At 43.5% G+C, this 27,196-nt stretch overlaps 3 protein-coding genes across 10 annotated transcripts in view; all 3 read left to right on the top strand.

Moving 5' to 3' along the window:
* The window catches only part of LOC105425049 (lachesin), a 29,772-nt gene extending 17,497 nt beyond the window's left edge, over positions 1-12,275 (top strand). For both annotated transcript variants that reach the window (XM_089082987.1, XM_089082993.1), the window contains exons 2-9: positions 3,681-3,802; positions 5,736-6,009; positions 7,092-7,253; positions 9,441-9,590; positions 10,150-10,300; positions 10,940-11,088; positions 11,180-11,242; positions 11,376-12,275. In XM_089082987.1, coding sequence (XP_088939113.1) covers positions 3,681-3,802; positions 5,736-6,009; positions 7,092-7,253; positions 9,441-9,590; positions 10,150-10,300; positions 10,940-11,088; positions 11,180-11,242; positions 11,376-11,500 — 1,196 coding nt within the window. In that variant the 3' untranslated portion in view covers positions 11,501-12,275. The remainder of the gene's footprint in view (positions 1-3,680; positions 3,803-5,735; positions 6,010-7,091; positions 7,254-9,440; positions 9,591-10,149; positions 10,301-10,939; positions 11,089-11,179; positions 11,243-11,375) is intronic.
* Positions 12,276-13,744: 1,469 nt separating this feature from the next.
* hd (humpty dumpty) lies at positions 13,745-16,742 on the top strand. 3 transcript variants are annotated; one of them, XM_011635597.2, is made up of 7 exons: positions 13,745-13,881; positions 14,169-14,806; positions 14,886-15,214; positions 15,415-15,629; positions 15,688-15,891; positions 15,993-16,173; positions 16,262-16,742. In XM_011635597.2, the coding sequence occupies exons 2-7, from the start codon at positions 14,184-14,186 to the stop codon at positions 16,450-16,452; spliced, it is 1,743 nt and encodes a 580-aa protein (XP_011633899.2). In that variant the 5' UTR covers positions 13,745-13,881; positions 14,169-14,183; the 3' UTR covers positions 16,453-16,742. The 3 variants fall into 3 exon arrangements, with proteins under 3 accessions (XP_011633899.2, XP_011633900.2, XP_088939134.1); XM_011635598.2 differs by having other exon boundaries at positions 13,746-13,881; positions 14,180-14,806; XM_089083008.1 differs by lacking the exons at positions 13,745-13,881; positions 15,688-15,891 and having other exon boundaries at positions 14,180-14,806.
* Positions 16,743-19,349: 2,607 nt separating this feature from the next.
* On the top strand, positions 19,350-27,191 carry LOC105425047 (uncharacterized). 5 transcript variants are annotated; one of them, XM_089083082.1, is made up of 6 exons: positions 19,350-19,482; positions 22,594-22,833; positions 23,014-23,399; positions 23,717-23,926; positions 24,035-24,394; positions 24,606-27,191. In XM_089083082.1, exons 2-6 carry the CDS (start codon positions 22,614-22,616, stop codon positions 24,822-24,824), a joined length of 1,395 nt encoding a protein of 464 aa, XP_088939208.1. In that variant the 5' UTR covers positions 19,350-19,482; positions 22,594-22,613; the 3' UTR covers positions 24,825-27,191. The 5 variants fall into 5 exon arrangements, with proteins under 5 accessions (XP_088939208.1, XP_011633897.2, XP_011633894.2 ...); XM_011635595.3 differs by having other exon boundaries at positions 19,377-19,664; XM_011635592.3 differs by having other exon boundaries at positions 19,378-19,673.
* Positions 27,192-27,196: the final 5 nt, after the last annotated feature.

Raw genomic sequence — 27,196 nt, 5'->3', positions numbered from 1 at the left:
GCGTTGTTGCTTATTTCTTTATAGTCATCTCTTATTTGACTATATCACCAATAACGGAATGTCTTACACACGGCGCGTAGCATATACGAGTGAAAGTAAAAATTTGCTACCTACATATATCACATATTTACACACACACACACACACACACACACACACACACACGCGCGCGCGCACGCACCTCTCCCCCACACATACATGTATGTATGTATGTATGTATATATGTAACATGTATAGATCCAGTTAGGAAAGGATCCCCTCGCGTGCCGGTCTCGCTTAAGAGAATTTCATATTTAGACCCGTCTGTCTGTGCGGTGTACTCGGAGATTGGAATATTCCTGAGATGTCTGAAGTTTCATGAGAAGTTTATACACGTACTTGAACATGCACATACATATATACCAAATACACGCGAGAGATTTATAGTTCTTACGTCCTTCATTAGCTCGGGAATCACTGTGAGACGTTTAATAATAACTTCCGTTGTAACGTTACACGAGTTTGAATCATTCCGCAATTCCTCCCAGCGATTTTATGATAAATGGTATTCTTTCCAATTTCAGAATCCCTCCCCGCTTCTCGTAACATCTTCTCCTTTATATATATATATATATGTTTTAAAAGAGCATTTGTAAGCGTGCGAGTGACAAATTCTTAACGACGGGCCTGAGATTAGATTCGATCGCTAACCAGTTAATACATATTGAAGGCGTCGGAGGAACGTGTCTCGCAATTTTCCGCAATCGATCCGCTGCAAGACGGCACTTATACTTTCATGTGTTCCTTGTTTCCTCGAAGAGACATACGTACGATACATTTCCGGATTTATAAGCTCGTGATTTCCGCGGAGAAATATGCCGCGCCTCGCGCGGAACGAGCGAGTCGATCGAGGTAGGTAGGAAACAAGAAAATCGTCGAGGAAGCATTTCGCCTTTTCCGCCGCGCCCCGAAAAGCGGGCATCGCCGCGCCGCGCCGCGCCGCGCAGAGAAAGAGAGAAACGTATCAAAAATCCCGCTCGCACACGCCCTTCGTAATCTTCTCGTATCAATATGTATTTATCGGGATACGTGCCGTGACTGGAATTTGATTTCTACCGGCTTTTCCGCCGGCGCTCGTTTTGAGGCGAGAAAATGATTGCGCGCGGTACGCGACGACCGTATTGATTCCTCGCCTTGACTCCACTCCGAGATACTTGAGGTAAGAAATGATGTAAGAAGGAAAACGTGAGGTAGGCAGAGGGAAGGAGAGGGAACGCGAGAGCGAATGGGACAGAGAGAGAGAGAGAGAGAGAGAGAGAGAGGGGGGAGGAGAGGGGAGAGGGAGGGAGAGAGGAGGGGAAACGCTGGAGAATTGCAAAATGTCGAGGATGATTGATTATTTTCTCTCTGGGCTATCGGCGCTGGCGAAAAGCGCGTGATGTAGCGGAGGCGAGTCTGTTATTATTCGAGAGTCACCGTACTTTCGCCGCGCGGACGCGAACCTATCAAAAGTTAATCCTGTTAACGAGATAGACGAGCGATAAACGCGTTTCATTTCCGGGTGTTCGTGTGGAATTTCACGAGGCGCGTGGCCCGCCGAAAATTCGCTCCGAACAGCCGGGAGAGGGTCGCCCCGATTCCGTATTATCGCGAAATCACGGAGTTGAAGAACGGGGAGGGGGGGGGGAGGGGGGGAAGGGTAGTCCCGTGCCAAGTAAGGTGCGCGCAATAAAAATGCAAAGAACGTCCGGCCGCTGATTGTCTCGGATTGCCGCATGCCGGCGGCGGGCCGGGAAGTAAGGGTGTACTTTTAATTTTCAAACTCGCCGCGGGGATGATACATCCACGTCCGTTTCGCGGAACGAGACGTGAAACATATGCGAGAACGGTGCCGGTTACCTGCTACCATTAAAAATCTCCCCGACGTTACGTTTGTTAAATATTGGGCGACGGGAGTTTGCCAACTTAACTAATTAATTTACTTTGACGTATACGCTTATTATTCTACAATTTTTCTCTCTCTCTCTCTCTTTTCGTTATTTTCTCCTTCCTTCTCCCTTCTCGCCCTTCCCACGATTGTTCCTCTCTCGCGTCGCAATATTTTTCCCCCGCAAATTCTCCCTACGCGATATTCCTTTATTCTTACGGGAGTACATTTTTGAACGCGGAATAAACGCTATCGCTCCGTTTTCTGTGCGATAACCAAAATTGAATCGCGTTGACGCGTTATAGAACACGCAAGATATTTTAGGATAACGCGAACGGCAAGAAACTCGGAGCTTTTTCTCTCCCCCTCTTTACATTCTCTCGACTCATCTATCCTTCCGTGTACTTCGGAGAGAGAATTCGGGTCGTTCGCTCAGTACAAAAGAGTGTGAGTTTCCACACCGGCGTGTGGCGCGGCGCGGCCTTTCTCGTTTTTTCCCCTTTTTTTTACGGCGACAGGGATGCTGCAGCTACTGTCTAATCTGGCAGCTCGTTTCATTTCCCCCGGCGATTTGTCCCGCGGAAACGTTAAATCCGTAGAGGCAATTTGGATATTGCCCTACGTCGGATGTAGCTTCTGTTGGTCGAGTACATGGAAGTCACACAGCGAGAAATGAAGAAGAACGATGGGAAAGGAAAAGAGGAGACTGAGGGGAAAAAGATAGGAGAGGAGCGAGATACACGCGAAACAGTCGCGGCTGATAAAGCGATGTATGGAATAAAGATGATCGTCCGTAGCGACTTAAATTCGAGCAGCGCTCGTCTCTCTCTCCTTTCCCCTCTTCTTTTTTTCTTCCTCCCCTTAATTTCAAGTTATATATCTTCGCGCGCTATATTTCACGCGTTTAGAGCGTGACAAGGCGCGTCGAGGAGTGCATGATAGAGTACGGTCGTAATACTTTTGTTAAAAGATAGATATCTAGTTCTCTAGCACGTGGGCGTACAAAAGGTACGCTGATGCTTATTTATCGAGTATTCCTGCCGCGTCACGTCGACGGGCGTCGACGTCGAGTAAAAAGATTCGCGCAACTGTATCGCAAACAAGAATTTCACGTACAGGGAGAAGCCAGCTACCCCCCCCCCCGCCCCCCCCCCCCCGAAGTTCGTCGCTCGGGCGCGTTCGGTCCCAAGTTTGCCGCGCAACTTTGGACCACTTGACATTATCTGTTTAGGGATGTCGTAATCCACCAACAGGGCGTGTGAATAAGCAGCGATAATTAGCTACCCGACGCGATAGCGCGCTTAAGAAACTTTAGTACGTGCACTTACATGTTACCGCCCTTTCGGTGGCGCGGCCCGTCGAAATATTTTCAAAGGAGATCTCACTGTCGCCCGTAATGAATGGGGTAACGATAAAATTTTCACCCTCCGATATTTTTTCATTAATCTCTTCCCGCCGGTGGACGGTGCTAAAAATAGCGGACGACGTTAAATTATTGCTCGACCATAGGACAGGAAGCTATCTCATTGTGTTTTCATTATGATCATGTATAGAAATACATCTGAAAACGGATGTGTTTTGAATATAACTTAATAAAAAATTCTCCCTCTCTCTTCCTTTCTCTGTCTCATACACGGTGAAACCTATCTCTCTCTCTCTCTCTCTCTCTCTCTCTCTCTCTCTCTCTCTCTCTCTCTCTCTTTCTTCTTTCTAGTGATCTCGTTAAATCAAACCTGATGTCTCGTCGTTAAATCAGTCAAAATGAATGTTTCAGATTCGACGAACAGTGCCACGGGCCCGATTTTCGTAGCGCCAGTTGGGAATCAAACCGCCGCGATTGGCCGAGAGGTCACCTTCTCCTGCAGCGTTCGCAACATAAGCATTCGCAAATACAAGGTAATGATGCCGGGAATGGCGGGCGTAAACACGAACGGGCTATGAACGGGATTAAATTCGCACGCATTTGATGGCGCGTTGATGGCACTTATCCCATAATGGGATTTCAACTGCGCCAAAGCGGTCGCGTTCGGAATACCGAAGAGCCGTTTTTATGATCGTTTGACTCTTCCTTCTTCTAGTTCCTCGCGCGCGCGCGCGCGCAGGCACTGAAAATTCCGGTCTCGTGGTTTACGGATGAATCCCATCGACGCGCGAGAACTCGAATTAAAACGCCAAACGCGCAACGCCGTTCGGCTTTCGACTTAAGCGCACGGATTTGTCACGCGCGGGGTAGCGAAGAGGGGGGGGGGGGGGAGTCAAGCCGAGGAGCAACGATGATAGAACGCAACGTAACAAATGTCGACTCGTCCTGATATCGCAAACGTAAGGTCACGTAGCTTTCGTCGGGAACGTGCCACGCGGCGAAATTGAATTGCCGCTAGTGAAAAATTTGCCATAAAAGTGACTCCCCCTTAGGAAGGGGATAGGTCCCCTCCCTACCTCCCCCTTTTTTGTTCCGCAAACGTGCGTTTAATCTTCATATCGCTCTTCTCCATCAGAAGTAACACACACACACACACACACACACACACACACACACACACACACACACACACACACACACACACACACACACACACACACACACACACACACACACACACACACACACACACACACACACACACACATAAAAATAAAGCGATGCACACGGGAGGAGTAGAACAAATCGTGCTTAGATCGAGTCAAATTGACCTCGCCAAAGGAACTCGTCTCGAAATCCGTGACGGGGTAGGTAGAGCCAAAAAAAAAGGTCGTTTTTCGACCTTGCCACGTCGAGGATATGGAATCGCTCCTTCTTCCAGAAGCGTAATCCGCTAATCTACCGAGGTCATTCTCGCTCTCCTCCGTCAACATCGGGCCGCATTTAGTAATAAATTTCACGGTCGGATTTCAGAGACACGAGGTAAGTGAGACGGGGAGGAGGTGGCGTTTAACAGAGGGTGGCGAACGTCGGATTTCATCCGTAAAGTGTTCCTTATAAAGGAATTCTTAATAAAGGAATGTTCCACTGAGAATGTTCTACTGAGAAAGTCGGCTAGTCCCGGCGGCAGGACTGAATTAAGATAAGCCGAATGGCGCCATGCTAAGTCTAAGTTAAGACTCGTATTTACCACCAAATCTCTAGCTATTCGCACCGCGATATCGTATACCCCCATCTCCCTTCGTATCGCACAATATCCCCCGAGCAGCTAGCTAGGGGGGATCGTCCATAGAATATTATACTGCTTTGTGCGTTTCATTCTTTTTTGTATGCGGAATACCGACCTATATTTCACCTGAATAAATTTCCGGAATCAATCCGCTTAAATCCGTCCTGCTTGCTCGTTGCCTCGTAACTAATACATTTTATACATCATCTCTGCCGTTGTTAATTAAAGCTTCTTGCCGACCGCCGTGTATACGAATCTCCTCCCGTTGCCCGCGCCTTCGAAATCCGAAATATATAAATATTACTTTAATGTTCAAGGTAGAGTCAACTCTCGCTCGTCTTATTTTTGTTTTGCTTGCAAACTTTTTTCTCCCTTCCCTCCCTTGCGCGTATTTACGCTCAAGTTCGTTTTTCACGTCGCGTCATCTTACTCGGTTTAATTTATAACTTCCTTGTAATTACTTCGCAATTAGTTTCTGCGCCACTACTGTCCGCAGTTTCCTCACCGTGTAAATATATATATATATATATATATATATATATATATATATATTTTTGGTTCTCCCGCGCGAGAAGAGAACGTCATTCCAGACCAGTAGCGAAATCTCACGATCAATCACGATCGACGTGTGTCACGTTTCGAGGAAACGACGGCATTCGCGTTGCGGGATTTTCCAGGTCGGCTGGCTGCGCACCTCGGACCAGACGATTCTCTCGATCCACACGAGGATCGTGACGCATAATGCGCGTATCACGGTCGCCTACGAGAGCACCGGGGGTGCGTCCGGCAGCGCTTCCGGGGTGACCGGAAGTAGCCAGGCGACGGAGGAAATCGTCGACGGCACGTGGCGTCTGCACATTCGCCAGCTGAAGGAGACCGACAGGGATTGTTATATGTGCCAGATCAACACCAGCCCGATGATATCCGAACTCGGTTGTCTCGACATACACGGTAAGTGTTGTCTCTTATCACCAGCCGTGTCGCATACGCGTCACGCCGGCCTGTTCCGGCGGGAATGGAGCGGGAAATCTTGCGCATAATGCAGCCCGTAGCCTGCAGTTATAAATCTCTAATGTAGCTTCGAATTTAGGCTCTCGTGATATTCGCAAGCTTTTCCGACCGGTAGCGTCGTCCTTAGCGACGACATTAAGCACGTGTAATTACTTTTGTTTCATCGCGCAAATTCAGATATCGACAGCGAGGTGATAATTAATAGAGTGATCACGGTAATATTTCAAACATTTATACGCGTGTCGCCTATTTATTTCATTAATATGACATGTGATACAAAATTTAGTTCCGCGATTGATTATTTATTTACCGCATCTGATTTTTGCCACGATGCAATATTAAACTAATCTGATAATGCATATAATTGGGAATGTAATCGGTATTGAAAATTTAAAATCGTCAGGAATTTAATACGCGGGCTCTTTGTGTAATTTTGAAAACTCTTTACAACATTATTTTTTTTTTTTTTTAATTTTTTTCAGCGATAATTCTCTCAAATCGTATTTATTCCCATACCTCGCCGTGCCCATATTCGCCTTCCATTCGCGGAAGAGTATCAATTTTAATTGTGCTTGTTAAGCATCAAAGACGACGTTGCAAACTCCACCAAAAAGTAATGCATAACATTAGCGTTACTTAAACGTCTATTTAAGAAGCATGCAAATCGATACGCGAGAAAGGAGTCGGGGAACACATTGCATATGCAAAGCCTTTGAGTTTACTCGAACGGACGTACGAAACCGAAAACGCGTGCGCCAAACTATAACGTAAAAGATCCTCCTTCCCGTGAAATTACCTTCCCTTCCCTCCTCCGTTTCTACTTAAGCGCACCCATTCTTGCCCGTTGCCCCCTATCTCGGCCTTACCGTAAACGCGCCTCGAGGATGCCTGTTCTTTCAAAGACGTCCCGGCGAAGTGCCGGTTTTACGTAATGACTTTCATAAAGTACCCGCGCAGGAGAGAGAAAGAGAGTGGATAGGGGGCCGTTACCAATTTACTGATATGACCCGTTTGCTCCGCAGTGCCGCCCGACATCGTTTACGGGGGTGACACCAGCGCCGATCTGGCAGTGGCGGAGGGCGACAACGCGACCTTGAGCTGTCGCGCGACAGGACACCCACCTCCGAGAGTTTCCTGGCGGAGGGAGGATGGTGAACCCATCGTCATAAGAGCTTCCACGGCGGGTAGGAGAGGCACTATTGAAAATTTCAAATTTTCATATTTTTTTCTCATTTGCCAGTGTCACATTACGAAGAACGATGGGAGAGTATTTTTATCGAAAGTATTTTTATCGGCAACAAAATCTTGTAGGTTCATCCACGATATATTGCTAGAATATTAATTTTTTTTCTTCTCAAAAAGACAAATGCCAAGTAACTTCAACGCCATCTTGGATATTTCAATACATTACCAGAATTCAGAATCAAATGTGACAAAGTGGTGTTGATTAATTTTTGAAACTTTCTGTTACGCGAAATAATCGATTAGAGTGTTTATTCAAATGTCGTAAAAGCATTGCATTAAAAAAGCAAAATTATAAAAAGTTTTGTCTGAAAGTAGAATAAAAGTTAAAATCTAAATTTAAATTTAGATAAAATTTCAAAAAGTTCCACAAGCTGCAATAAATTTTCATGATATCCTCTGATATTTTAGAGTAAAAAAAAAAACTTCGAGAATTCTAGGTTTTTTTCAGAGAGTAGATATTCCGGGTTCAAATAGCGTAAATCTATATCCTGCTGCAGATTTGAATAAAATCCTCATGACACAAATATAAAACTGACGATAAAAAATGCCAGTGACATAGGCAAATGAAGGAAAAATAAATCTTTAATTTCGATCCTATTCTGTTACAAATCGACGGCATGACGCAATACACTTCAGATAGCGCGAGATGGATGCGAAATTCTCGTGAATAACAGATGCTGAACGACGCAAACATAACTCAATATTGATAGGATAATTAAGTGCTACTAATATCTTAGTTACCTCGTAGTTACTGGGTCGAGACGCGTTAAAGCGCGAACTATTATCGGAGTCCGGGGATGCGGACGAATCCTTTCCCGATTGCACTTACCGCCTCGTTATCGATCTTGTCACGCCAGAGGGCAAAATCGTAAAATCTAGCTGTCTCATCTTTTTTGCAAAGATTTTCTTTTTTTCCTTTCTCCCTCGTAAAAAAATTAACCCGCGCGAAAATGCATAAAGCGCCGAACCGTAAAACGCGCAATCGTCTTTTTTTCTCTCCGTTATCTGATTCTGAGCGCGAAATTTTTTTTAGTTGTTGTTGTCGACGAAGAATTAAATATGACATCTTGTCGAGAGAGAAGTCCCAGTTGCTTATCGATATTTCTTTCGTGTCGCAAAACGACGACAACAACGATGACGACGACGATAGAGATCATGATCCCAAGATTGGTTCAGACAGAGAGAAAGTGACTAGACTGATGGTAAATCGGTGGTGGTAAATCGTAAGACTTTTCGCACTATTCTTCGGATATGTAGATTGGGTGTAAGATAGCAGATGACTGGATCTAACGAGTAAGTTTCTCGTTGAAACAAGTTCCTCTTTGTGAACTGACCTCGAAGACGGGTGGAACGTGAGAGCAAAGCCGCAAGCAACCGAGAGTTCCTCTGGATGGTATCTCGGCTTGTGCGCGTATATAGAGATCGAGAGAGAGAGAGAGAGAGATCGAGAGAGAGAGAGAGAGAGAGAGAGAGAGAGAGAGAGAGAGAGAGAGAGAGAGAGAGAGAGAGAAGCTATGTCGCGTAAATTGGCGAACACGCTCGCATTCACGGTCGTTCGAGTCTCTCGAGTTACCAAAACTGGTCGGCGTAACTATCTGCATATCTCGTTTGTACGATCAGCTATCCTTGAATTCGTGGCCGCTGTTTTCCGAAGAGATTTATTTTCAAACGTTTATCCCCGCTGAATCACTGAATCGAAGCGCGCGCGCGTTTCCCTTACGAATATTCACCGAGCTTGTTTAATAATCCGGTGGCCCACGGTGATTTGAGCGCTCGTCTCTTCCGTTTCTCTCGTCATTTCTCTCTCTCTCTCTCTCTCTCTCTCTCTCTCTCTCTCTCTTTCTCTCAGTCCGCCAGTCAAATCCGCGTCTGATTTTGAAGTTTCCGGCCCGACTGAACTTTCAAAGCGCCTCGTCCGCGCGCTCGCTTCGCGCAACGCTCCTTAATCGGGAAATGAAGTAATCCGTAGTCCAATCGTAATCGAGCCTCGTTGTTTTTCGGGCTCCGGGTTGTTTTCGGTTGTTTGCGAGGTTGGTTGCGAAGGGAAGAAGGCAGAGGGATGATGCGGGATCGCGATCGATCGATTTTTCCGCGAACATGGTAAAATGTTTTTCCCGTGTACGCAGGTGGTAGCACTTTCGAGAAGCACGACCACTACAACGGTTCGCTGCTGCATTTCTACCGTGTCGAGAGGCGGCAAATGGGGGCGTATCTCTGCATCGCCAGCAACGACGTGCCGCCAGCGGTTAGCAAGCGAGTGACGCTCGCTGTGAATTGTAAGCTCCATTCACGATCCCTTCCAATCCGTCACGATCCGATTCGCAGATTACATTTTCACCGAAAGTAATTCTGCTAATATTTTTTTTTTTTTTTTTTTTTCATGCAATAGAGACGCGTAAGTTATCGCGATTTGAAAGAGAAAATCGCCGATACTCCGGAGAGGAAAGCTCGAATAAAGCGAAAGCTTTCAAAAGGAAAAAGATGTAAATTTGATTTTTATTGGGAGGACAATAATATTATTTGCTGCAAAATGAAACTGGTTGCTCATTTCGTTTCTAACTTAATAAGCCCCAAAACAAATTTCGTTCGAATATCTGTCTCGAGCGTAATATTAGCTTCAAAAAGCTGTTTCATATCGAGAGGTAAAATTTAAAGTTAATTTAGAAATTTCACGGAGGAACAAGCAGGAAGTAAGCTTGATTTTGACGTCCGCGTTCGTACAGATAAGAATCAAATTTTCATTTCCTCCTTAAAAAACGAGCCTTAAAAACTTCCCTCGTACATTCGGGGAAAAGGCTCCGCTCACATTTTCTAGACTCATTTTATTTTCCATAGTCGCACCAGTCGTAAAAGCACCCAACCAGCTATTGGGCGCTCCTCTGGGTACAGACGTGCAGCTCGAGTGCTACGTCGAAGCGTTCCCGAACACGATCAATTATTGGGTGAAGAATCAACGAGGCACGGAAGACGAAATGTTATTGGAAGGGTGAGCCCCCCGCTCGTTATTTTCTTAATACAAATAATCGCTCGTGATGATATAATTCGAGGTATAAAATAGCGATAAAATCCATACAGCATGAAACTTTTTGGCGATGCCGATAAATCTCGATCTCTGCGACGTCATAATAACGTGAGATAATAAATATTCCTGATTTTGCAATAACAATTCCAAGTGAAAAAATATTTCTCTGCAATAATTCAAATGTGATAAATGTGTTGTTAAATCGACCGTTGTTAAATCGCAAAACGTCACTCTTTTTTATTGGTTTTCAATATTAAATCTTCAGTAGTAAATAAATATTTTTCAGTCACGTAGCATAATTATTGCTGAAAGATCGCCACTAAATTTTCGCGAAAAAGTCCTCTAGATCTCCCACCGAGATATGGAATACGTTTCAATGTTGCCGTATCTCGCACAACGGTACGTTGTACGGCAATATAACTTGCACGTGCGTGACGATATAAATATATAATTCTGCGATGTTAACGCGGGATGTTTCTGCACGACACGGAAAAGTGGCACCGAAAGGGCGCGCTCGTTCAGCAGAGACGTATTTTTCACTTTCCCCCCGGTTCTGGAAAAAAACAAGCCTTTATAAACTTGTGTTGTCCGTGTGATTCGTAGACCGAAATATAGCGTGCGGGAGGAGCGCACGGGATACACGGTTCTGATGTGGCTCTTAATCAAAAAATTCACGGATAGGGACGTCGGTAGTTACAAATGCGTCTCAACGAATAGCTTAGGAAAGGCGGACGGGACTTTGAGATTATACGGTGAGTTATGCACTCGCGATCGAAAGAACACGCGCTTTGCATTCTGATACGCCCTGGGACTTTCCAACCGAACCGTCCTGTTCACTTTCAGAGATTAAAATCGGCTTCGACAAAGTGGGATCACGTGGGAAGGATCACGTATCTATTATCGGCGGTAAGTAGAAAGTGGATCGCCGCTCATGAACACATCGTCGGTCCCGATTGTTGCGACGGAAAGTTTGGCGGTCGGGGGATCGCCTTTTTCTCTCCTTTTCTCAGTGAAAGGGTGCGATTTTTTTTTTTTCTAGGTCTAGCCGAGGCCGCTCAAAGTTCCGGCGCCAGCAGCGGCGTCGACGGTTTCTCCGGAAGTGGTAGCAGCTTGTCGCACATCCTATCGATGTTTTTCTTCATACCGATACTGTGGCCACGGTGAAGAAGACATCCACTACTGGTCACCGCTAAGCTACTTAGTGCCGGATGACTTTGTGCCAAAAAAAAAAAAAAAAAAAGAAAAAAAAAGACAAGAATGTAGAGAGAATGCGCGAGGTGCGAGGTGAGAGAGTATGACAGAGGACACGTATGTGGAAACAGATAGCAAGGGCATGCTCAAAGAGAGAGAGAGAGAGAGAGAGAGAGAGAGAGAGAGAGAGAGAGAGAGAAAGGTAGAGAAAATGAGAGAGAGTGAGAGGGAGAAAGAGAGAATGGGAATAAGATAATAAATCGGGGTCTTCGGTACTCCAAATTCTTCCTACTTTCCTTTCCTACTCCCGAGTGTCGAAGACATTTTTAGATCAATGAATGTTGTCAATGTACGCGTCGCTTTAGATTCGCGCTTTGCGAATCGGCCGGGTGAGGCTCGGTTCACGCTGTCACGAGAAACGGACCGACGCACCGAATTAAAAAATATTACACCACACGGTAATTCGGTTTAATGTACTTCACGCCTGAGATACTCGACGAGGATGTTACACGAGGCGGTCGTCGATGTGGACCGCGTGAATCGTGTTCCGGTACACGCAGTCGATACGCGGAGTCGACGAATTCGAAAGGGAGAGGGGGGGGGGGAGTATTCGCCATCGCGGGGTTGCTTAATGAATTGACGATAATAATCAACAGTCGTTTTGTCATTGATTTATCGCGCTGCTGACTGACTTTGAACGTCGGAAAACTTTGATGTTTCGAAATAAAAATAAGGATCGAACATTGTACTTTGTTGCCTCACGTCTTGTCATTTCTACCTTCATTATACTGTACCTTTATTACTGTCCATTTATTTTATTATCATCCATTTTTCATCTCGCTCGTCCAATGAGACTTACGTCGAGATAGAATTCGTAATCAGGTAAGTATTCTACGTAGCTACGTAGTTACGAAGTGAAGTCCACGCGTATCAAACGTGATATACATAGTACACTATTATATTATTATTATTATGTATACGATTATTATTATGTAACAGCGCATGTAGATTCTAAGAACGCTTGGAGGGTATCGTGCAAGCAAATTCTGCATATTGCTTACATATTCCGGATTTGCATAACGTTACATATAAAAACTATACTGAATACATTTGTATGTTCAAGTTTTTTACCCAAGAAATACGTCTACATTCAGTATAACTAAAAATATTAAATAGTATATGTATAGAACGACATATAGAGTCATGAAATATACTTCTTATGTTAGAATAAAATCTCAGGAACATACTAAGGAAAAGAAAAAATCGGATTGCACTTTTTTATATGAATATGAAAGAAATAAACATGATATAATCTGAATATTCTCAGAAGGTACATATTTTACATAAAAAGGAACGTATATTTCTCTATAATATATTATTTATCTCATTCTTGTAATGTAATGTCAGAGATTATTAATATACAGTATAAAAATGGGAAACATATCGAAATTAATATCGAAATACCGTATAAAAAAACTAAATAAATTTATTTTCTACGGTTTATTTATAAATGAATTAATTATCGTAGTTAATTAATTTTATTCATTCATTCTATTAAAGAAATTCATATTTCATAACTTCCACGCTCGCGCTCTAGGCGGCGCCACTTTCCGGCTTTACAAAAGCGAAGAAGTACAGCCATCGGAATAAAAGATAAAATTTTTCGACTTACCAATAGCGAGAAAAGTGGATTTTTAATAATGAGAATACCATAGCTAATCATAAATGATCTATGCACTTACTTGCTGCTGTATTTTGGCGAGAAAACAATACGAAGGAATATATAAGGAGCGATAGAGAATGAAATGTCGGATTTTCCAGATTGCGAAAAACACATTGTCAGTATCGAGATCACGATTTCGGCAATCTTCGATGCGAATTATCCGAGTTTTTACACCTTACAAAGGACAGGCTCGATACAACATAGTCTCCAAGGAATGTTCTAGAGATGCAAAGAACATCTTACGGATAAGAGAATGGCTTAAGAATATTCTCAGGACGTCCCTCGAATGAACTGTGCTGTATGACACAATAAATTATCGCAAGAAACTCATCAATGGACGACGAAGAGATTCAAACGCGCACAAAGATCCACCACGACGCGCACTACATTGACAATTCGAAACATATCGAAGCGCGAGTTACGATTCTCGAAACATCGAGACGGTTGGGGCGATCAGCCAATCATAGTACTCCACCGATTCTGATCACACTTCACGCGGGATGTCATGCGCCGTGATAGCCGTGAGAGGTGTATTGTGTATATTATCTTCTTCCTAACCTCATTATTGAACAGCTGATAAAATTTACATTGACGACCGATCGATTGAGGAGCGATCGGTGATAAAAACACGGTATGTGATTCTTTCTTTCAAAATGTTATCTATGTGAAAAGTTAAAAGTGAAAAGTTTAATCCGTATTTGAAATATTAATTTCCTCTTCTGATAACATAGATAAATCTTTCAGTCTCGATTTAAATATTTTTAATTTTTTTCAATTCTTAGAAGTAAAAAAAATAAAAAGTAAATTAAACCGAAATTGAAATTAATCTATATTTGTTGAAATAAATATGTTGAGATAATATGTTAATATAATTATTATATTTACGTACATATACATATTTTTTTTATTTTTATACAGTTTTTTTGCAGGAGCATGTCAGGCTTGACTTTACACGCGCCAATGGCAGAATGCGAAAATGCAAGTACATTGGAGTGGACGCGACCCGATCAAGTGATGCAATTGCATCGTTTGAAATTAAGGAAACGTGCACTTCAAGCTCGGATAAATAAAACGAACATTAACACTGGCGACACCCAATTAACGACTACGAGTTTAGATACGCTTAACTCCAGTAATAGTCGTATATCTCAGAAGCGAAAAAATCCTTTTGTGATCAATGAAACATGCAAGAGACAAAAAAATATAGCATCAGCTGGGCTAGAGATTAGCAATGACAATACCTTGTTTGAATTATTAAATATTCAACAAAAAAAGTTAACGACAGATTCATCTGTAAATGACTCCTTAACTTTCGCCAACGTTCTTTCAAAATTAGAATTGACTAATCAGATTTCTGACGTAAGCGCTCCTAAAGGTGTAAAGCATATCCCTATAGATTGGACGTTGAAAACTAAAATGAGATTTATGTCTCCAAAACCTTTTCCATGGAACAGCAAACTCAAAACAAGCGAAGAAGCATCGGGTACCACAGGATTCGTGAGATGTCTGAATATCGGAGACAAAGAGACCACTTTAGACACCAGTTTGAATGCAAGGTTGGTCTTATCAATCTTTGTTACTATTTGATTATTTGTATTTTCAAACCTTATAATACTTATTACATATTCTGTTTAGATTTCATCAGTGTTGCCTGATATGGCAACATCCATCTTTACCATGGTTAGAATTATTTCCTCGCTCTGCTGGCAAAGTGAGCGCATCTCTCGCAAATAACGTATCGATAGCAAACAATCAAAATATGAAAGATGCCTTGTATCGAGACTGGTGCGAAAGTTTCAGATCCCTATTTCATTTATTGCGTGTAAAACAATGTCCGTACTTCTATGTGTGCGCAAATACATTTACAGTGCTTTTTCGTGCCGCTGGTATTTGCGGGTTGTCGGAGATTCATGCTCTTGTAACACCAACAACACGAGGATTTCGTCAATCATTGAAACAAGAAGGTAGAGAATTTCGTTTACTTTATTTATTTATGAATCAAATTTAATTTATATATATATATATATATATATAAAACTATAAAAATATAATACGAACCTATAATTAAAAAAATAATTTTAATGAAGATAAATTGAAACGAAAACATTCCGCGATATTAAAGTTTGTGTAAAATATTAACTGTGTCTCTTTCTATATTTTTCAGAAATAGAATATTCTATGCCGTTAAGGAAAGATTCGAAAAGACGATCCGACACAGGAGATTCTGACTCAAAGACTGTAGACACTACGTCTAATACTGTAGATCATCAGCAAGAGGATGACAATTACGAAGAAGAAGATGACGATGAAACCCAAGACGCATGGCTTGAGAGTCTTGGAGTGGAAAATTCGGAAATTAAAAAAATTAATCACTCACAGGTATGCGTGAATAATATTTTGCATTTTTAATTTGTCCTAATATTACATCTCGCTTTAGGCAAGAATGACTTTGGAGAAGGAAAGCGAAATAGATAACTTGAGACAGTCCCTCGTGTTCGTAAGAGGCGTAGAGACGCAAGCATTGTTCAACTTTTTAATTAATTGTAAATCAGCTATCGCAACGACAGGTGTATTAGCCGGTGTTCCACCGACGCTTTTAGCTCCAACGGGTTTTCACGGTGCTACATTAAAACCGCTCAAAGTATCGTTTAATTGGCAGAATATATAGTTTAACAATATTTTTTTAATATAAAACCTCATTCTTATATCATATGTTATTTTTGTTATTTTTTAATAATAAAGGTTCGAGAAAGTGTAGTGCACGATAATAATGACAAATATTACTCTCTTGAATTGAGAGGACCACTCTTGCCACACGTGTTGCCTTCTCTCTGTCATTTGATGAAATCCAGTCAACTAGAACAATATTCGGCAAGCTGCGCGCAATTGGCGTCTACAACTTCATTTTCCACGGCAAAACATGGTAGATACGTAAATATACGCATTGACGAAATCTTGTAAAATAAAGAACGAAAACAAAAACAATATATAATATGTTTATACTCTTATAGGCTGTACGATTAGCACGGAGGAAGAAGATTCCAATAACACAAAAGTACCGTCTAACATTTTTGGTCAAGAAAATTTAAGCGATTGTGGATTCAACCAGGAATTATTGAATCACTTTTGCAATCCTGATCCAATCAGAATAGAAATCTTGGAGAACCTCAAATTTTTTAACGGGCTATATACATGGTCTTGATGTAAATATGCGATAAATAAAATACAAGTGCACTTTTAAGTACATTTAAGACCATTGTATATGAAAAATCGATTTTAATGAAAAAAAGAAACAAACGGCATTTTTTGTCTTAGACAATGTTACGTCACTGGTGACGCGTAACGTCCAATAACGAAATATCGTTATGCTGTCAAAATATAGAAATGTCTAATGTATATAATATAACTGACATCAATGTAATGACGAATGTTCAATGTAATTTACATACACAAATCGCTATTGTAAATATATTTATTTTTATTGACGTGTAATTTAACGCATCATGATTCAAATTACTGTATGTGACAAAGTAACAAATATTATCGATATCAGGTAACAACGTTTTCATATGAATGTAACTCAGTGTAGTTATATGCCGATAATAACGTTACAATAGACTACATATTTTATATTTTGTCGCAATATTTTGATCTCTACTATGCTTAATATGACTACATTTATATAGGAATTAAATATTTTTATTAAATTATTACATATTGTATTTATATATATATATATATTAAAATATATATTAAAATCGAAAATATATATATATATATATATATATATATATATATATATATATATATTAAAGTAAAAAAGAAGGGAAAAAGAAGATCATTATTACACAAAATTAATTTATTTCAATCCGCGTTTTGATTGCAGTTTTTGACGCAGGATGAAAAACGATTACGTTATCGTCGATAAAAATTTCAGTTTTCCTAGAACGAATCACGCGCCATGGTAACACCATCATCGAGAAGGGCCGCTCGAGAACCCCGGGAACGAGGTATAGGTGGGGTCCACACAGCGGATGGACTGCCCCTAAAAATAACGAATCGATATTCGCCCGCTGCCCCCAAATCAGTTACCGGACTCGCCGGACTCGCCTGGGTCACCAAGAGAAAGAGAAGGAGCGAGAGAGTCAACAATACGAAAAATCAATGGGTTTACTACATCGGAGATGCGACGTAGTAATTCTCTATCTCGCGAATCGCGAGCGGCGACTCACGCTCGCTTGATTGCGACTGATAAACGCGCGACGTAGATATATACATAGCGACAAAGATCGCCGGCGGAATATCGTCTCATCGGCGATGCGTTCGCGTCGCGTCGCGTCGCGTCGCGTCGCGTCGCGTCTCGTCGACACGGTAGCGAATATACACGCCGGGGATTACGTCAGCGTGCTCGTCGCCGTATTGCGACACCGAGCGAAGGCGGTTTCGCGTTCCAAGGTCTTCAGCCGAAGCGGCTCGAATTTTCGCGCGAGCGTGAAGCCGCCGCCTCGTTTTCCAGCTCGCGCCGTTTTCGCGAGCGAATTTTGCTTTTCGCCGCCCCTCCTCCCCTCCCGTCCCTCCCGCGAGCGGGCGAATTCCTCCGCGAGCGACGGATATCTTATCGCTCGTGCGATACAAACGGAATTCGAAGACGCTAATGGCGGAGAAGGACGGCTGCGCCTGACCTTCTCTAATTCGACACGGGCTCCAACTTCGAGGGAGTCAATTTTAACAGAGAATACGTCAAGTTGAAACAACGTTTTACGTCTAGGATAAAATATATGCCGAATGTTCTCCGATGCGAGATTTATATTTTTTTTCTTTTTGTTTTTATGACTGCAAATTTCTCAGTTGATTCGAGTCGATTTTTCCCTGATAAAAAAATCGAGGTCGAGACTCCCACACCTTCCCAGTTATGAACTAAAAAGTAAAGAACTGTTTGAAATTTACGGGGAATAGCACGTAACGAAATTAAGCTTTTCCCTCATTTGATATCAAGTTTCCTTTACTAAGATAGAATTTTATTGCAATCTCTTATTAGTTATATCTAGTTACATCTAGTTATATCTAGTTATATGAAGTGATATATGATATATACGTCAAAAAGATGTAAAAGTTTCGATAAATGATGACTGATTGCGATGTATTCCCCAGGAGAAGTTTAATTTAAAAACTGTGCGAAAGAAAATATACCCTTGTGACACGAGACACACCCTACGTGTAGGTATTACCGCCCACGCGCGTTGTGTCCTTCGGTTTGTGCCACCCCTACATTTAATGGTGCTGCGTGAGAATATCGAGCTATCTCCGCGTCGTATCGGGACATAGATTACAATTATCTTCGTCTCTCCCGCAAATACCGCGTTTCTCTCGTATATAAACACAAAGGAAGAAAAATACAGAAAAAAAAAAATTATACAAACTCGAGTTCTCGTTGATTGAAAAGAAAGCAGCGTTGTTCTCGCCTAACGAGAGGCAACCCCTCGTCGAGGCGAGGATTCGCGAGGGTGGATGAAGTCGCTGGTGAGTACGTCGCGTTGCGACGCATACGATACGCCGGGCGTTGGTAAGGCACCCGCGACGCATTGCGAAGAGGGGCCCCAAGGGGGGAAGAGCGTCGAGGCGCGCGCGAGCGAGAGACTACCGTCGTGGAGAGACTATCCGATTCCGAGGGACAAAGACGAACGATGTAAAATCGGGGCTCAGTCGAAGGGGAGAAAAAGAGGGAAAATAGGAAGAAGAAGAAGAAGAAGAAGAAGGGGAGGGAGAGAGAGAGAGAGAGAGAGAGAGAGAGAGAGAGAGAGAGAGAGAGAGAGAGAGAGAGAGAGAGAGAGAGAGAGAAACGATGCTCTCCCCGTGGCACACGCTACGCGTGTGCGCGTGTAAATGCGTGCGCGTGTGCGTGCGCGGGGAGATTTTGAGACGACGACGACGATGACGATGACGACGACGACGTCGACGGCGGCGGCGGCGGCGGCGGCGGCGGCGGCGGCGGCGGCGATCGTGGCAACGTCGGTGTACACGACTACTACTACGACGCCGCGTGGGGGTTGCACGAAGACCCCCTGGTGGGGTTCTGGCCGCCGACCCTACAGTCCCCCGCTGGAAATGATATCAGTCGCTACTCGGTTGAGGGAGCCCTAGCACGTCGCGTTACACGTCGGTCGCGCGCCGTGCCCCTCGCGGATCTAGTCTCCCTCCCGCGGCACACCGCGAATACCCCTCCAGCGAGAGTGTACGTACTACATCGAGGCCGTCGCCGCCCGTACCACTACCTTATTACCTATCTAAGTCGTGCCAGCTCTAAAAGGTTCCGATCGCTCCACCTGGGCCTGGTATACCGGGGAAAAGGGGGTAGGAGAGATCCCCGCGACCGTCGTCCGCCCTGAGTAAAATCGGAGTTTCCACGTTGGAGAGGTATCGCAGGTATCTGAGGGGGGAGGGTGGCCGTCGTACGCGAGACTGACTTTCGCGCGCGTTCCTCCGCGCGATCGAGAGGAAATCGCGCGCGCGAGCGCGGCGCGGAGAGAGGTGAGCCCCGCTGCTGCTCCTCGCCTTCGCTCTCTCGCGTTTCCCCCCCGTCGCGTTTCCCTCCTCCGTCGCCGTCGCCGCCGAAGCGCGTTCCGAAAGCGCGACGTCGACGTCGAGGCGCGGATATTAATAGAGCTCGACGAGAGGAGGCACCGAGACGACGGCGACTCCCGACGTCTTTCGCGCCGTTGGTGGTTTCGCGCTTGAGGACGCGTGAGTCTCTCGCGCATTCCTGGGACGTACGGGCGATCACGTGCGAGGCTGGCCGTCGCTTTTTTCGCCCATTGTCCGCCCCCTCGGTCTCCTCATCTCTTCCTCATCATCATCATCATTGTCGTCGTCGTCGTTGCCGCGTATACGTAAGCCGCACGTGAGTTACGCGCTACCAGCGCGCTTCGCGGCCGGGCGCTTGAAAGTCAGCGCGTTTCCCTCGTTGTTTTCGCTCGTCCCATCTCGACCCGTGTTTTCTCCCGATCAATCGACAAATCGCACCCGGGGATTGGTCGCCGTTACCGCGCGTTTACACGCCCGTTACGCGAGCTCGATAGAAGGACGACTCGCATCGTTCAAGGCCGCTCCGCGGTATCGTTGTCATCGGAACGACGCACTTGCCAATGCGAAATAATCGCAAAAATTGTGAAATTAAATGATTTTATGTATATCATCAGAATATTATATATATATATATATATATATATATATATATATAAATTGGACAGAACGTCCAGCGTACGAGAGCGAGTGCGTGAGCGCACGTGATTTCCTCGCGATCTCTCCCTACAACGTTCTCCCATCCGTTTTACATTTCCTCCTAACGACGAGCTTATTTTATCTTATCTCGATGACTGACTGAGAATCGAGTTTGGTCATAAGCGTCAGTCCTCTCTAATCCTCCTTGACACTCGGCCGAGCGTCCCCAGGCCTCGGACTCGTTCGGATCTTGGCCCTCTGGTAATCATCGCCGATCGATTTCGGCGGGGGGCTCGCGTCCGCGTTTTGCATTCGCAAGGAATCTTCTTCCAGTTTCGCGTTGCCCGACGGACGCGGGAAAAGATGGGGGAAAAAAGGGCGCGTTTAGCCCGTTCCCGCACCGGGGAACGGGAATCCCTTGGAAATGCGTGGGGGGGTCCACCAACAAAATTATGGATCGAGGCAACGAGGCGAGGGTTCACGTCTGCGCATGACTACCCGTTGTTGTTAGCCTACCCGACATACACACATACACACGCGCACGGCACACGCGTACGCACACGGCGAAACGAACGCGGGAGAACCGCGCGCGAGGGGCCTCTCCTGGAGAACCTCTCCTCCGAGATCTCTTGTTCGCGCGCGCGCGAGTTTCATACATCATCGCGAGTTTATCAACAACGATGGCTCGAGGCTCGAAACACGACGACGTCCGTCCGCACACGTGAACCCGCGACGTGATAGGCGATAGGCGATCGGACGCGTGAGGCGAGAGGGGGGAGGGGGAGGAGGAGCACGCTCGCAGGAAAAATTCCGAATCGGTGTGGATTCTCGAATCGGTCTCGACGCGAACGCGAACGCGAGCGGTACCGAGAAAGAGGAGCGGATTCCGTCCGGAGGTGAGTTCGCGAAAGAGTGCGAGTTGCATCTCGAGCGCGAGATCCAAACGTCGCGAGGCCACCGGCCGATATTCGATACGGGACGACGCGACTGTTTGGCGACGCGCGGTCGATTACGGCGGAAACGGCGCGTACGCGTCGGTGGCACATCGCCGTGCGCGGGATTGCAATAATTGTGCGGAATGTGCTGATTATAAAAGCGCGCCGAGAAACCGCGCCGCCCCGCCGCGCGGTTCTATTCACGACGCGATTATTTCACTTATGATGCAACGATCACGGATATATCGCGGAGAACGATATTAGCATTCCGCGCGCGTGTACGTGTATGCGTGCCGCGCGCGCGCGCGCGCGCGCGAGTGTGTGTGTGTGTGTGTGTGTGTGTGTGTGTGTGTGTACGTGACTAATAATTGTCCGCTATAATAGTACGGAAAGTTTCCTGCGTTACAAGTTACACTCGATCGAAAATCTCGATCGCCACTGATACCAGGGATAATTTTGACGCGTAATTTTACGTAGTTGTACGAATCTCTCGGTTTTGCGCATCCTTGACGAATCCTTCGCGTTCCGCGCGTCTGCGACGCGCATAAACCACGGGCGATCGTTTTCCCCGGCGAGTCAATTAGCGTTGCGTAAAATACTCCAGAAATATTAAATTATCGTTTTAAAACAGAGTTTTTAAAATAAAACACACATATTCCCGTGTAACTATTTTCATTTTAGCAAATAAACAATTACAATAATAATTTGCTCTTCTTTTTTTATCATGAAACAACAATGAAAAATATCTGTCATGGATCAAAACGTGCCGTTTAAAACATTTTCACAATCATATTTCTACATTTTATTTTTAAGAGTGTCTGGAGATTTTTAGAAAATTAGTTATTTATGAAATATATAACGCGAAGCAGTATATAAATAAACATGGCGTACTGTAATGAATGCGAATTTAAAAGAGACGCGAGATCTGTCGTGGGATATAATTAATTAAAGTTGAGAACTTGAGATTATCGAAGAGCGTAATTTGCGTTCTAAAACTTTGTCGGAATATTTCCCGATGCACGCAAACATTGTACGCGTGCATTTAATTATTAATTTAATTATTGGTTTAACGTGCTCGACTAGGAAAAAAAAAAACATTCACGTACATAAAAAAGCTACTCTACTCTTTTGTTAAATTAATTTGTCCTACTACGGCATCGCGAGAATATAATAAAATCTTTGTGTTCTAGATCGATAATTCTCGATAAAGATGGGCGAGAAAACGTTCAACCTTACATGGAACAATCATCTGGCGAATTTGTCGGGTTTATTTGAGACTCTTTATAAGAGCGGATCCTTGACGGACGCAACTTTGGCTTGTCAGGGCGGCATGCTGAGAGCCCACAGGCTGGTGCTAGCGGCGTGTAGTCCTTATTTCGAAAGAGTCTTTAAGGAGCACTACGGAGAACAACCTATTCTCATTTTAAAAGGTATTCAGCACAACGGCAACGACGAAGTACAACATACTTGGTCGTTATCTTTATTTGGGAAAAAAATTTGTAACACTTTTGACGAGTATGTTTTATTATTATTTAGTGTTTTTTAGTTAGTATTTTTTGTTTATTATTATGATTTTTATTATTTTATCCGATATGATTTTCATCGCTTAGGAGTCGCCGTCGAGGAAATGGAATGCCTCCTGGACTTCATGTACAGAGGCTCCATCGATGTGGCGGAGGAGCATCTTCCCTCGCTGATAAAAACTGCCACCGACCTGGAGGTACGCGGCCTCTCCGGGGAGCAGAAGAATCAGGAGAGCGATCGCAATCTCTACACCAGAGTCGAGACGCGAATGCCACGGTGTCACATCGAGAACAGAGTGCACACTACCGAGTACATCAAGGAGCCGTCGGTGATTCATTTCCTGCCGAAGCATCCGAGTGTCGATTCGATGGACGACCACAAAGTGGATGATATCGAAGTGGAGGACGATCCGATGGTGATCGACGGACACGAGGACAGTTTCGAACTCCCGCAATCCACGGAAACGCAAATTGTAAGCTCGAGTGACATGCGCTTTGACTTGTTTTGAAAGGGTCTATATCAAGAGCGTTCGCATTACTCAGTCACGATTGAGATATTGTGCAAGAAGTCCTGCTGATTAGAGACCAATAAGAAAAGATTATTTATTTAAAACGAATTACAGTTCTCATCTCATAATCCTTTACTACTCGCAAATCTATCAATCTCTAATCAATTAAAATCAAGGTAGAGAATAATTATAGGTCGGAAACTCGAGATTTGCTCGATGTTCCCAATCATCTCTATGTATATAATAATAATAATAATAATAATAATAATAATAATTTTCAGAAACGTATGCCGCCTCCGATGTACAAACGGGAGACGAGATTCAAAGGCCAGAAAAGGGTATCCGTAGGCCGCGTAACGCGAAACAGCGACCCACAGGAATCAAAGTCGAAAGACACTTCGCGAGAATCGAGCTGCGAGGATTCCTCGAGAGTCATCAAGTGCGAGACGAGTCTCAATGACGAATCCGCGGATATCGCATCGGACATCCAGGTAAGCGAGTTAGACGTCATACCAGAAGGGTGGAGATGAGATTCGTCGCTCTTGCAAAGGACAATGCTTTCGGAACGATACATACAGTTTCTACTCACTGATTTGTAGGAAACTTTAAAAGACGAATCACCGAAGGTAGGAGTGAAGAGGAAGTATGACGTTATGAAAAAAACGAAGGAAGGGAACGAAGGAAGGGAGACGAGGACGCTCATCAAGTCCGAAAGAGCGCAGCATAAGCCTTTCTCTTGCGATCTTTGCACCCTGGCATTTACAAGAGCGTCGCACTTGGCGAGGCATAGAAGGGTGCACACCGGCGAAAGACCGTTCGCCTGCAGTATCTGCCCGCGAATGTTCGCCAGGCAAGACAAGTTGAAGCAACATTTGGACGCGCACCTGCAATGGCCGAAGAGGAAAGAGCAATTACTCTCCTCGTTCCCGACGAGGCCGAAACGCGGCAGACCACGTAAGGTAGCGCAAAAGTGATTGGAGAATCTAAAATCGCAGTCCGTCGCATAAAAGCGTATGCTCGTGTCACGTTTAAAATATCGCATTTTATTTCTTATATCGCTTCGAAATCATAATTTTTCCCTCAGGCATCGCTTTTTTATGACGGCTGTAATGTAACTGAGCTTCTTTCTCATGATCTGGTCAGATACTAGCTATCGTGTACACGTTTCAGCTTAATGTGGAACCATCTGCATTGGAACAAATTTTGAAGTTCGGCGAATTTAGCTCTCTGTTGAACAAGTCGCATTCCTCGAATTCGGCGAATAAGAGTGAAAATTCGGGAAACACTGAAGACGATGGCAAGAAGAAAGAAGCTCATCGAGACGAGGACGACCAAAGGGAAAAGGACAACCGCGGTTGCCAGGTCGAGAATGGCCAGGATATCGTTTAATAGAATCTTCATTTGAAATCTGGATTTAAATGCCCTTAAACCATATTTTTCTATATACAATCGCGATAAGCGATAATAATCGCAAGTCGTAAAGAAGGGAAAAATTTATCGAGTTTCTCTGAAAAATCGTGGTATCCTTTTTCCCGGATCTATTTCGAGTTCAATTGGGCTTGTAACGTCTTCTCGTCATCGATTGAATATATATATATATATATATATATATATATATATATATATTTAATATATATGTATATGCAAACGAGCACTCGCGTCGCTTATTGTGAACTGTTTTAACGTAAGTACCTGAGATATCGACTACTAACGTTACTACCAAAGCGCACGAGTCTCCAGAGAATTCAACGGTATGAATGAGAGCCGATTATCGTCGACTCGGCGCATCGTCATCAATGTCATTATTATCGAACGATAAGATTAATATAAAGTTTACAGAGCTAGGAATTAGGCACGTATTTTGGGCCGATTTCATTGTCGACGCTCACATACTATATTAATAATAATAATTATAAAATAGTAATAATACATATTTATAATATGTAATAAATATAATTATATATAATACGAACATTCTTGAGATAAAGCGTCACACATTAGGCGGTTCGTTACTTTCGTAAGAAACGAATGACAAGATAGGGACGATGGGTCGACAACAAAATCGACCTGAAATGCAATCAAATTTCAGCTCTGGAATACCTGCGCTCTACAGGATGGGCCACGTAAAGTGGTACCAGCTATTTTCTTGGAATCTATTCGAGATAGCGACACAACTTTTTCTGAATTCTTTTAAGATTCCTTGGAATCTTTCGTGTGACATTGCTGCGGAAAGAGGACTAACTTTATTTATTCAGTCAGATATTTATTCAGTCAGATTTTGATATTTTATACAAAATATCTCATAAAATATTGATTTTTCAATTACTTTACCTTGATACTTTGATACTTTAATGTGGGGAAAATATATAATTATTTTAAAAAAATATATGTTTTGCATGTACAATTACATTTAAATGAATATAGAAAGAAGAAGATAGAACGAATTTTTTTCCTATCTCGAATAAATTCCAAGAAAATAGCTTGTAATATCTTACATGGCCCATCCTACATGTAGAAATACATTGTATTAAACCCGACCAAATAATATACGCGTGAAGAATACGGCCTGACTTTCACTGTAAACAATCTTGATCTTTAATGTATCGTCGCCTAAATATTTTACAATACAATGCGACTTTCCAGATTTGAAATTCAAAAGTATCCGACGGAGTGACTGTAAAGGCATTTACGAAATGACGTGTGTGAATAATATTATTCTCTAACGTGAAACTTGATAAAGAGCTCGTAACATATATATACGTATACATATATATACATATATATAATACCGTAATATATAGTAGTCTGATACAGTGTGAGTCATGCCTACGTAGTAATATTTTGTCATACGCGCGATAATATGTCAAGTACAAATGTCCAGATGTTAGACTACGCGTACAACACTCTGCCACTCTGCGACGGCGTAAATTAGTGTGCGAGTATTCGAACATTTCCTGAGAAAATTATTTTATACTCTCCCTTGGAGGACAAAATTTTCGAATAACTGAATAAAAAAAAAGAAATGTTCGATTCTCCAAAATAGAAATAGAAGGTAAAGAATTTACGAGCCTTTCTTATTTAAATTGCAATTAATGGAAATTACGAAGAGGCTGAGGTTCATGTAGAACAATTTTTTTCCAGAAAGCCAAGGCTCGATTCGAATTGTAGCGTCATTAAGGATAACGATAACGAGTTTGAAACTCGAATTGAAGTGCGTTTTTGATTCGAGTAACTAATTATGCTGAATAAAGTGTAAAACGCGAATGCTCGCACACCCTCTGCGTAAATAATGGGCCTAGGGTTCCTCACGATTTATTTAGATTCGCGACTGGTGTAGCGTATTTTTCTTTCTCATAGAGATTTGTGCAATGTCGAGAGAAACTCGTCTTCGATTACGAACGTTCGTCGGATCGGCCCTAAATACGAAACATTCGTACGAACGTTCGTCTCGATACACGTCGGAAAAATATCGTGTGATTGTCAGTGTCATTATAATTGGTTATTATTGTTGTATATGATAATTGATTGTTGTTGTAAGAACTGCATTCTGTTTTGTTGATTGGCTGTTGCTCGATCTCACGGACGCCGTTCACCCATCCGTGACCGTGTCTTTTCCCGTGGCAACGTGCAATTATTTTCAGTGATACCGACACCCTGGTCGCTGCCGAGCGAACGGCGAGGTGTGCGAAAGGTTCATATCTTGCATTCTATATAGTGTGTAGCGCGTGTAAATAAATTTTCAAGTGATGAAGAGAATCCTC

This window comes from Pogonomyrmex barbatus, unplaced genomic scaffold (genome assembly GCF_055798465.1).
Source record: "Pogonomyrmex barbatus isolate J1 unplaced genomic scaffold, ASM5579846v1 scaffold1, whole genome shotgun sequence".
Taxonomy (NCBI): domain Eukaryota; kingdom Metazoa; phylum Arthropoda; class Insecta; order Hymenoptera; family Formicidae; genus Pogonomyrmex; species Pogonomyrmex barbatus.
The sequence above is the reverse complement of the archived record's forward strand: the minus strand, read 5'-3'. Positions and strand labels throughout refer to the sequence as shown.